This window comes from Sciurus vulgaris, assembly GCF_902686455.1.
Source record: "Sciurus vulgaris genome assembly, chromosome: 3".
NCBI lineage: Eukaryota > Metazoa > Chordata > Mammalia > Rodentia > Sciuridae > Sciurus > Sciurus vulgaris.
In genome coordinates, this window is record NC_136463.1 from 113947684 (window position 1) to 113960219 (window position 12536).

The window sequence follows — 12536 nt, forward strand, 5'->3', positions numbered from 1 at the left end:
TTGCCTAGCACTTATGGCAAAAATTCACAAAAGACTAACAAAATTAACCCTTACCTTTAAAAAAGGTTGGAAATATAAAACTCTATCAAAGGTAAGCAAATCTACCACAAGAATCATATTAAACATGTTTGGGTTTTTTTTGACTTTCAGAAGATAGGCAAATATCTTTCCTTGTGCTGTTTGACAATTACCTGTTTCTGGAGGTCATCAAAATATTTTGCTTTCTGCTTTTGTACATCTTGTTAACAAGATTAAAAATGAAAAGGATTTAAATATTCATACCTATATAACTTGTATGACTGCACATTCCACAAAACAACAGTTCCATCAGCTGCACCTGATGCCAAACAAGTGGAGTCTGGGGAAAACCGGCAAACCCTCACAGGACTACCACCAGGCTGTTCCATCACTGCCAGAGTCTGTCCATTTTGAGTACTCCACAGGACAGTAGTACCATCTGTTGAACACGATGCCAAAATATGTCCTGAAGGAGAGAAACAGCAGCAGTGGACAGCGTATGTATGGAACTTCAATGGAGAGTGTGGCAGTTCAGTGAAGTCACTTAAGGAGTACAGGCGGATTGTTTTGTCCAAGGAGCAAGTAGCCAAGAGAGACGAGGAGAAGGCACAGCAGTTGACATCATCACCATGATCAGTTAGTGTGTGCATTAGTTTCACCATATTCTTTATTTAAAGTAAAACAACCTGCAATTTTGAAATAGGTAAAGGTTACATCACCCTAGGAAAGATAATGGCAACTCAAGTTAATATAAAAGAGCCAAAATCAAAGCAGCTCAATGAAAGCAAATACATTAATATTTTTAAAGGACACTCTATTACCTGGGATGAGGATAATCTGGAGGAACATAAAATATTTACAAGACTACAACCTCTGATGATGAGCATACCCACCAAGGTCATATCAATAAAGCTCCACAACTCCTGACAAAGTACCTTGACAAACAACTTCAACTGACCAAATGTTGACCTTTGAAAACTTCAGGTACTTATTTCAACTTTGAAGCCCTTCCCATAGTTAATTCTCAACACTGCCTCATTTCAGATCTCAAAATGACTTTTCACTTTTTTTAACACTGTGTTAGCTGCTCCTTCCACTCGGTGGAGCTAAGGCTACTTGCTCTACCTTTAAGATGCAACTGTAGGATTTACTCATAAAAAAACGAAAGTCTCATTCAAAATTTAAGTGGCTGTGTTGAAAGTCAAGTTGTCATGGTTTGTCACCTTGTCTGATAAAGTGAAAGATACACAAAACTTGAGATGAGGAACCAATTCTGAAAACTCAAGAAAACCAAGAGTGCCCCCCCCCCAAAAAAAAAGAGAAACAAATTCATGAATTTAAAATAAAATCTAGGGTTAGGGTTGTAGCTCAGTGGTAGAGCACTTGCGTAGTATGTGTGAGGCACTGGGTTCAATTCTCAGTACTGCATGTAAATAAATAAATAAAAATACAGGTCCATCGACAACTAAAAATTTTTTTTTAAATTTTTAAAAATAAAATAAACTCTAGCCAGGTGTGGTGGCACACAGGCCTATAATCCCAGCAACTTCCAGCAATTCGGGAGGCTGAGGCAGGAGGATCACGAGTTTGAGGCCAGCATCAGCAACTTAGTGAGATCTTCAGCAACTTAGTGATACTGTATCCAAAACAAAAAAAAAAAAAAAAAAAAAAAAAAAAAGGGGCTAGGGATACAACTCAGTGGTAAAAGCACCCCTGGGTTCATACCCCAGTACCACCACCACCACCATGAATAAAAATAAAATCCAAAATCCTCCCCATGGCTCACAAAACCTTAAATGATCAATTTTTCTTGCCAACTTCTCAGACTTCAACTACTTGGCTAAACTCATGTTAGTCTTTCATTTTCATAAAGCAGTTTTCTTGAGCTGAAATGATCCCTTCTGTACCACTGAGATTCTATTTCTCACTTAGATCTCAAATTCAAAGTCCCTTCTCAGAAAGGGTTACCCTAAAGTGGCCACTGCCTTGGCTAAGACATCACACCCCATTTTAATTCTCAGTGTAGCAATTGCCACCATCAGATATTTTGTTATTTGTCTCAGTCACTAGAACATATGTTCCCAAGGAGGTGTTTTATCTATTTTGCTCACTCTGTAACCACAGCAGTGTCAGTTCTTATCAAATGCTCAAATAACTACGTGAATATTTTTCTTAATCCAAATGAGTTCTAGCCTTATAATACTATATATGGAATATAATCAGAAAATAAAGCTATCAAAACTTTTAAAAAGTTCTTGGCAGTAGAAAAATGGTGTAGAAAGAGGTAGTAACCAGCCCTAAAGGACAAGTATACCCTTGGCCCGTAAAATTCTCTGGTCTTAATCTTATTTAGGGGAATCTCTATTTTAAAAACAAAGAAAAGGAAAAAAAAAAAAAAATGGGCATGACTGTCCCCATCTTCATCTTATCCCAAAAGTTCTGACTCTTTTGCTGGTCAAATAAAGTCGTGGGGAGGGGTATAAAAAATTCTGGTATTATTGCGCTGCAAACAATGAATATCAGATGGTGCTTTCTGGCGAACTTCCAAATCCCAACTGCGCTCGAGCACACAGGTGATTTCCCCAACAAACTGGCTCCCACCCACCCCTTCGTGGGACTCAGCTCCCTCAGCACGTGAGGCAGTACAGCCAGAAGCAAGGGATGCTGCCCGGCTGCGCAGTTCGTTCTAAAACGCGCTCTCAAGTCTACCTCTACCTGCCGCAGGTGTGGACGTCCCGCCGGGGCTCAGCTATCCCGCCAATTAACGCTAAGCCTCTGGGCAAACCCGGTCACTAGGCCAGGGTCAACACACGTCCTCGTCCAATACAAACCAAACCCGAAAGGAGCCACAGGCCCCCAGAATAATGCCCACGACTTACTTCCCTTGCACGAAAGAGTTCGCCCAACTCTTGAGAGCCGGCGGGCCTCTGCGAGGAGGCGAACTCGCACCGCGGGGCTGGGGCTTGCACCCGCACCGCCGTCGAGGTCCCGGGCCGGTTCTGTGCGCTTGAGAACCGGATTCCGGAACACCGAGGGTTCACACGCCGCGGACTAGGAGGCTTCGCGGGCGGGTAGCCGCAGCTAAGCCCGTCAATGGGCACAGCTTCCCTCACCTCGACGACTCGGAGCGCGCGGGCGGCGCCGGACGGCGGAGCGGGTCACAGGAGGCACAGGTGAGGTGGGAAGCGCCGCAGCCCGCAGAGAACCCCTGGCGGAAGCAGGCCCCGCCCTCAGGGCTGCGCGGCGCATGCGCGCACTGGCAAGCGCTCCTTGTTAGTCTGGAGCTCTGGGCTCGAGGTGAGCTCAGGCTTGGGAGACTTTCGGTTGCAATTTTTTCTCAGTTGAGAAAGCTGAGGTTCCAAGGTCCAATGAATGAATGCCTGAAATGTGCTTCTAAAAGGACACCGCATCTACATGTATCCTACATTAAGATTTTTAAATCTCCCTTTGCCTTACTGTGTTTCTCCAGCTGCACTGTCTCGGTTTTCCTCTAAGACTAACCCTTTCAATTGGTCTCTTCTGTTTATGCTAGTCTTCAGTGACCTCAACGTGGTGTCCTCTGCCATCGTCTGCACGCCCAAGTTTCCCAAAGCTGTCTTTCCAGGGCTGACTGCCCATCCCAGGGCCCCAGTCCTGAGGTTTCCCTGCTCACCATACAAGGCCCAGTGTGTATCCATGTAGCTGCTGAACCCAGTGTGCATTTATTTCTTCAGCCTTTCTGAGTGTAGACTGTTGGCTCCCGTGTGTAATTGACTACACTGTTTACCTGCAGGTACCCTGGTACCTTTTGAGATACATGTGATCCAGTAAAAAATTTCCAATGAACGTCATGGTGTAGGACTACATTCTCATGAAATGCTAAGTCGCAGATATTTTATTTTTAATACATGCAACTTTATAGAGTTTCCTTTAATCATATATTTTAATACATTAAAAGTATATCAGCCCTAGGAAACCAAAGTCATATATTTGAAGAGTAATAACCTAAAAATGCTTACATTTCAAGAAATATGGAGATCTTGGGAAATGACTTGTAATGGAAGACTAAGGGAGAATGGGAGATCAAAATTCATGATTTTGTGAAGTTCTTGAGGTTTTTAAATTATCAGAGTGCATCATGATTGTAGACTTTGAACACCTAATTACATTCCAATGTAATACCTGCCAAATTACATTACATTATAATATAATGTACTGCCAAAAGTATTGTTCAAAATCAAGTTTTTGATCATATCAATAAGAGAGCTCTCTGTAAGAAATGTAGAAAATATAAATAAGAAAATAAATAGCTAATAATCACACCATTCAAAGATAACACCCTCAGAAATTATAATTGTTTCTTTCCTTTGCTCAGGCAAATATCAACAATTGAAAAAAGGTCCCACAAACTGTCTTTTACATTCAAATTTATATCCTATTTTCCATGTCTAAAATTTCTTCATTAGCTGTATTTATTTTTTCCTGTCTAATGGCCAATATGGAATCATACACACTTTATATAACATTTTCCCTACTGCCGGATGGTGGTTTCAACATTTTTGCTCTTATAGCTAATACTGTATTAAATATCTTTTTACATAAATCTTTTTGTTTTGTACATAAATCTTTATCCACATTTATGAACATATACTTAGGATATTGTTATATAGAAATGGAAATATTGGCATAAGAATGTTAAGATTCTTTGGAAGAGATGGGCATGGTGGCACATGCCTGTAATCCTAAAGGCTTGGTAGGCTGATGCAGGAGAATTGCGAGTTCAAAGCCAGCCTCAGCAAAAGCAAGGTGCTAAGCAATTCAGTGAGACCCTGTCTGTAAATAAAATTCCAAATAGGGCTAGGGATGTGGCTCAGTGGTTGAGTGCCCCTGAATTCAATCTCCAGTATCTCCCCCCAAAAAAAGATTCTTAATAAGTACAGTACTTACTAAGTACCTTTTCGCTTTTTGAAGAGATCATTTACACTCTCAGCATTATATAGAGGTTCTTGTTTCTCCATGTCTTGCCACACTTAAATTAGTACTCTTCTTCACTATTGTGATGAGCAAAATAGTTACACTACTTTTTCAATAAAACATATAAGAGTACTCTGACTATACATGCCAGTAATTTAACACAGTGACCTTAAAGCCAATAAAACATCTTTGCTTCTTCCTGCAGTTTCAAAGAGGGAAGCCCTATTATAAATGATCTCTAGCCTACAAGATTGCAGTTTGGGAGACATTCTAAAATATTTTGTGAATACAATACAGAAACAACTTATAAAGATAATATATAAGAATTTATAGAGATCTTTGATCACATGAGTGAACTTATTTCAGGACACAGTTTTAAAGTATTTGGAACTTAAAGTATTAAATATTTAGATATTTTATGCATTCTTGACTAATTGTAGAGTTATTTAATAAGAAGAATCCAATTTATCATTAATTCCTAGTTCTGCTTCTTGTAATAATGCTACTTGAGGAAGACAAATTTTCAATGATACATTTAAAGGAAAACTAAATTTTCAATTAAATAGTAGGCAATACATGCTCTCAAAATACAATTGCAATGGGAACAAAATAGGTGTGAAGCAATTGGTTAGGCACTGATTAAAGTGTGTGGTCCAGAGTAAATAAGAGCTCAGAGGAATGCCAGGCACAGTGGTACATGCCTGTAATCCCAGAAACTCTGGAGGCTAAGGCAAGAGGACCACAAGTTCAAGGCCAGCCTCAGCAACTTAGTGAGAACCTGTCTCAGACTGAAAAATAACAAGGGTTGGGGATATAGCTCAGTGATAAAGCACATTTGGCTTCAATCCCTCATTTGAAAAAAAAAAAAAAAGTAGCTCACTGAAAGTAGACACTGGGGAAATCATAAAAAAAAAAAAAAAAAAAAAAAAAAAAAAAAAGGGTGTAGGAATGAATCCTAAGTAAGTCTGAAGCCTGGACTTATTTAAGCCTGAAGCTGAGACATGAACTTAAGAAATGCCAGTTTCACAGTAAATAATCAGGGATATATTGAGGTTGTTTTGCTTAACAGGCAAGCCTAACATCAGAGTTTCTGAAATGTTGGGAAGGGTAAAGTTCAAAGTATCAAAACTCTCTTGAGTTATTTAGTTTAAAAAAGTATATTCAGTCTAACACATATGGTATATGCATTTGTATTTGCATGTATATTATAGGTCTTAAAAAGTCTGGAAAGTAGGCCAAGAATTTTCTCATATCTGATGCAATAATTCATTCTCCATGCCCCGATCATCTATAGCACCATCCACAATGGAGAACTCTGGGGATCTGGGAGTAACTCTGGGCCATGCTGTGTTATCTTGACATCATAGAATGTTTTCTCAATTCCCCATATCATTTGCCACTAAATAAACTTTATGCCTTCTAACTGGCCATCTTTTCATTAAACTATCCATAGTCCTGGTGTACCAACAAAGTAGCAAGTTTTTTGCACTGTTTCTACTTTCCAATATTTTGAGTGCTTTTCAAGAAAATTCAAGATGTTAAAAATGCATTTTTTAAAATACATTTTTAGTTGCAGATTCATGGTTTTGATTACATAAAGAAGAAATTATTATAAACATCGATGAATCAAATTCAATTAATAGTTCACCTTAAGAATTAACAAATCTTTTTTTCAGTTTATTGCTCATAGTAGTCTGGAATACAATATATTGATGATGGATGCCAGTCTTTAGCATCCTATATTAGCTTGTCAATCAATTGACCAAATAGAGTCTCTAACAAGATTAGTTGGTATTAATATTTCTCCATATTTTCAGTAATGATGTTCCAACAGTTGACTGATTTTTGGCTTAAAGAAAACCAAGATAGCAGGACATGGTGGCACATGCCTGTAATCCCAGTTACATGGGAGGTGGATCACAAGTTTGAGGCCAGCTTTGGCAACTCAGATCCTGTTTCAAACTGCAATTATGTTCGTTTAAATGTTAATTGAAGTAAGAATGAAAGCTAAAATGATACTAAAAAAATTAGATAAGGACTGAAGATGTAGGTAGTGAATAGAGCACCGCTAGGTTCAAGGTTCAATTTCCAATATTTACACACATGCAAAGTGAAGAAGATCAAGATATTCCTTTAGTTTTATTTTCTTTTTGTAACTTGAAGAGGGAAAGACAATTGTCAGATTTTAAAATATATAGTAAAATGCCACCTACTGCAGTAGATTGTATTAAATGACTATACAAAAATATTTCCTACCCCACATGCTCTCCCAGGACCTTGACACTCACTCATGAAGAAAAATTGGGGGGATTTTTGTTGTTTTGCTTTCTCATTTATTTTTAATAAATTCATTTTTTATCTCATGTAAACATTTTTCATCTATAAAATGAGAATTAAAATACTCGTTTTGATACCAGACCTTCAACTCTACTACAGAGCAATAGTAACAAAAACAGCGTGGTATTGGCACAAAAATAAACAGGGAGATCAATGATACAGAATAGAGGACACAGACAAACCCACATAAATACAGTTATCTCATACTAGACAAAGGTGCCAAAAACATACAATGGAGAAAAGATAACCTCTTCAACAAAAGGTAAAAACTGGAAATCCATATGCAGCAAAATGAAACTAAACCCCTATCTCTCATCCTACACAAAACTCAACTCAAAATGGATCAAGGACTTCAGAATTAGACCAGAGACCCTGCACCTAATACAAGAAAAAGTAGGTCCAAATCTTCAACATGTCAGCTTAGGACCAGACTTCCTTAACATGACTCCCAAATCACAAGAAATAAAAGTAGGAATCAATAATTGGGATAGATTCAAACTAAAAAGCTTTTTCTCAGCAAAGGAAACGATCAACAATGCGAAGACAGAGCCTACAGAGTGGGAGAAAAATCTTTGCCACACACACATCAGATAGAGCACTAATCTCAAGAATATATAAAGAACTCAAAAAACTTTACAACAAGAATACAAATAACCCAATCAATAAATAGGCTAAGGAAATGAGCAGACACTTCACAGAACATCTACAAGCAATCAACAGATATATGAAAAAATGTTCAGCATCTTTAGTAATAAGAGAAATGCAAATAAAAACTACCCTAAGATTCCACCTCACGCCAATTAGAATGGTGATTATCAAGAATACAAGCATCAATGGGTGTTGGTGAGGATGTGGGGAAAAAGGCACACTCATACATTGCTGATGGGGTTGCAAATTGGTGCAGCCACTCTGGAAAGCAGTGTGGAGATTCCTCAGAAAACTTGGAATAGACCCACCATTTGACCCAGTTATCCCACTCCTTTGCCTATACCTGAAGGACTTAAAATCAGCATACTACAGTGATACAGCCACCTCAATGTTCATAGCTGCTCAATTCACAATAGCTAGATTGTGGAACCAACCAAGAGGCCCTTCAATTGATGAATATATACACAGTGGAATATTACTCAGCCATAAAGAAGAATAAAATTATGGCATTTGCAGGTAAATAGATGAAGTTGGAGAATATTATGCTAAGTGAGATAAGTCAATCCCAAAAACCCAAAGGCCAAATGATCTCTCTGATAAGCGGATGATGATACATAATGGGGGGTAGGAGGGAGGCAAGAATGGAGGAAGGATGGATTGTATAGAGGAAAAAGAGGGATGGGGAGGGCGTGCAGGGAAGGAAAAATAACAGAATGAGACAAACATCATTACCCTACGTACATGTATGATTACACAAATGGTGCCACTCTACTTCATGTACAACCAGAGAAACAACAGATATACCCCATTATGTACAATGATCAAAATAAATAAATAAAAAAAAAATACTTGCTTTGCAGAGTTTCTTCAAATTAAATAACAAGACTCAATAATTCCTAAGAGTATTTCAAATACATTGTGTGGGATGTTAATGGATAGTTGATTTTTTAAAATTTTGATTTGTTATATACAAATGGGGTACAACTTTCGTTTCTCTGGTTGTACACAAAGTAGAGTCACACCATTTGTGTAATCATACATGTACATAGGGTAATGATGTTTGTCTCTTTTTGTTATCTTTCCTTCCCTCACCCTCTCCCTACCTCTCATTTCCCTCTATACAATCCATCCTTCCTCCATTCTTGCCTCCCACCACCCCCCGTTACATATCATCATCCACTTATCAGGATAGTTGATATTTTTAAATGAGGATTTTTATAGTCAAGTTTAGACATAAGGAGTTAAAGGAAGTTAAATAGGTTTCTCTACTGAAGAAATTCTTAGACTTTATTCTGCAAATACCTGTAATTCTCTTAGAGGAGTAACAATTTGCTCTGCATTTCCCAAACTTAATCTGACCTTTTCATGTACATCTCATAGAGTTCCATGGAACACCCCTTTGGGAAACCCCTGATTTGTGTGCATAGGAACTCAATAGATGGTAACTAATTTCTAAATTCTTTAGTGTTGACTAGAACCAGTGTAGTGGATACTTGATATTCCCTCCTGCAGAGCATTCTTTCTTCTTCGGGTAATAGCATCCAGTTCTTTGAGGAATTGCTCCTCTCTTATTCCATGTGGTCCTAGAAGCACTGTTAAAAATGCCCTCCCTGGCACCTCTCCCCACTATCCCACTATACAATGTGCCAGGGTGAAGTATGTAGTTGGTTGGTCTCCCCTAGGAGTTTGCATTTTTTTCCTTTTGGTTTTTTCTTTTTTTCTTTTTTCTTTTTTTTTTTTTTTTTTGGTCCTGTGGATTGAATCCATTGAGTCACATCCCCAGCCCTTTATATGTCTTATTTTGAGACAGGGTCTCACTAAGTTGCTTAGGGCCTCACTAAGTTGCTGAGGCTGGATTTGAACTTGAAATCCTACTGCCTCAGCTGCCCAAGTTGCTGGAATTACAGGCATGCACCACTGCTCCTGGCCAGGAGTTTGCATCTTTACTGCCAGGATACAGGGAAATGTTCTGTGTTAATCCAGAGGCAGGGCCTTAAAGAGGCTCTGCTCAAGTTCCTGCTGCTGAGACTAAGAGGACTGTCCTCTTCCTGTCTTTTCCCAAGCTTGCGTCTCAACCACATTCATCTTGAGGATGTCTTCTTCTTTTCTATTTTTTTTTTTTTTTTTTTTTTTTTTTGCCTACGAATGGCAGAAATGTTTCGGAACCTGATGCAGCCCTGCATTCATGTCCCTTATATTAGTCAGCTTTCTGTGACTTGTGAACAAAATACCTAATGAGAACAACTTAGAGGAGAAAAATTTTACTTTGGCTCCTAGTTTTAGAGGTTCAGTTCATGGTTGTCTGCCTCCAAGGCAGAAGCATCATAGTGGAAGGGTGTAGCGGAGGAAAGCTGCTCAGCTCATTGCAGTCAAAAGAGAAATGAGAGAAAGAAGGGGGCAGGGGGAGGGGAGTGGCCAGGGACAATTTGTTCATGGCCATGCCCCCAGTGACCTACTTCCTCCAGTCACACCCCACCTGCCCAGTTACCAGCCAGTATCCAAATTATTAATCATTAAATGGATTATAGCACTGTTGAGGTTTCAGCTCTCATAATCCCATCTTTTCACCTCTGCACTTGCTACATTGCCTAACACATGAATCTCTTTGGGGGACATCCCAAAGAGTCATAACATCCCCGAACACCTGCTTAGCTTTACTGCCTCTCTCCTGCTCTGTTCTGGCTATGCCAAATTCTGGGAGTTACTTGAACTCACCATAAACGTGTATGCCTTTGTCTGGAGTTTTCTATCTTTGTTGATGATTACAAACTACCTTGATAATATTTCAAGACCAGGGAGCAGTGGTTTTCTCATTAGTAGAGACTTCTCTGACTTCATGAGGTGGTATCAGTTGATGTGCTCCGGTTACTTGTATCACAGTTCAAAGAAGCCAATCAATATTATGTCTTCCCACCCAAATTCCATGCCAACTGAAGAGAATAAGGAGGTAACAGATGAGGATCAAAATATTCTCTTTAATACTGAAAAATTCTAAGCTGGAGACATACAGGAAGGATACACAACAATGGGCTTCCTAATTCTGAACCCTGGAATTAAGCTCATTTGTCTAGCCCAGTAAGTGCAAAAAAACTGCAGGCTTCCACCTGAAGGGATGAAGTTTTGCTGCCAGGTTTACTGCAGCCTAAGTCAACCAGAATATGTGGTCCCACCAGCAGGCCAAGGAGATTGGAGGAGACTGAACTATAGGAGCTACTTTTCTTCTCTGACCCAACCCACCTGTTGAAGAAGGGGAGAGAGGGAAGAGTGGAAAGGTCAAATTTGCAACACTGATGTCATCTCATGTGGAAATATGAACCCAGGAGTAAAATGTCCTCCCAGCCCACAACATTCTGCAGCTTTTTCTTCTCTTCACTTCTCTTCACTGAGCTGTACTCAGCATGCTTCACACTCGAGTTATCCCAGTAATCGAAGAGTTTGAGACAGGAGCAGAGTATGTTTGAGGCCAGCCTGGGCAATTTGGCAACATCCTCAGTAACTTAGTGGGATCCTGTCTCAAAATAAAAAAGGGATGTAGCTCAGAGGTAAAACACTCCTGGGTTCAATCCCTAGTACCCACTCCCCTCAAAAAACAAACAAACAAAACAAAACAACCCAGTTGAGTAAGGCCAGCCAGGGGTATAAGCAATCCCCTGAGGGTATAGTGGCCTAGTCCAGAGTTTCTGGATTGTCTTGACTAATCTTTATTACCTCACTGTCTTAATGAGAACTATTGTTTTTTTATGTGGGCTATTTATTTATTTATTTTTTTTGGTGGGGTGCTGGGGATTGAACCCACGGCCTTGTGCATGCGAGGCAAGCACTCTACCAGCTGAGCTATATCCCCAGCCCCTGTGTAAGGTTATTTTTAATCAGCAAAGGTCAATACTAGTTTTTGCCCTAGAAAGCTCTAAAACAGGACAAAGCAGGATATTAATTAAATGAATTCTAGGGCCGTTCTGTAACCAAAGACAGATATTGTCCAGTTCTGTTCATGAGAGGTTCTGCAATGACATTAACTAACCGAATTAAAACATCCAGCAACAAAATGACCAAAACTGAGAATACAAACTGCATCCTGTTATAAAATTCATGGGGTAAGATTAAGGGGATAAGTTTAAATTTCCTTGAAAATTAAAGTTCAAAGCTATAAAAATTTACAAGAATTTAAATTAAATCAGAGCTGGATGCAATTGCACACGCCAGTAATCCCAGTTACTTGGGAGGCTAAGGCAGGAGGATCAGCCTGGTCCGTTAGAAGTCAGCCTGGGCAACTTACCAAGACCCTGTTTCAAAATAAAACACAAAAATGGCTAGAGATGTAGCTCAGTGGTAGAGTGCCACTGGGTTCAATCCCTAGTACTGCAAAAACAAAACAAAACAAAAGGAGTTAGGGATGCAGCTCAGTGGTAGAGTTTTCCTAACATGTGAGGCCCAGTAATCTCCCAAAAAAGGAATTTAAGTTAAGTCAATTTCTCTTATCCAAAAATACCCAGGGGCCTGGGGAGATAGCTCAGTTGGTAGAGTGCTTGCCTTGCAAGTACAAGGCCCTGGGTTCAATCCCCAGCACCGCAAAAAAAAAA

At 39.4% G+C, this 12536-nt stretch overlaps 1 protein-coding gene across 3 annotated transcripts in view; it reads right to left on the reverse strand.

Annotated features, from left to right (window-relative positions):
* The window catches only part of WDSUB1 (WD repeat, sterile alpha motif and U-box domain containing 1), a 44088-nt gene extending 40862 nt beyond the window's left edge, over nt 1–3226 (reverse strand). The window contains exons 1-2 of one of the 3 annotated variants that reach the window (XM_079131800.1): nt 2898–3220; nt 283–704 (exon numbers count right to left, since the gene is read on the reverse strand). In XM_079131800.1, the coding sequence (XP_078987926.1) occupies nt 283–680 (398 nt within the window). In that variant the 5' untranslated portion in view covers nt 681–704; nt 2898–3220. Of the gene's footprint in view, nt 1–282; nt 705–2897 lie in introns of all 3 variants that reach the window. The other 2 variants (XM_079131801.1, XM_079131799.1) reach the window with 2 other exon arrangements.
* Nucleotides 3227–12536: the final 9310 nt, after the last annotated feature.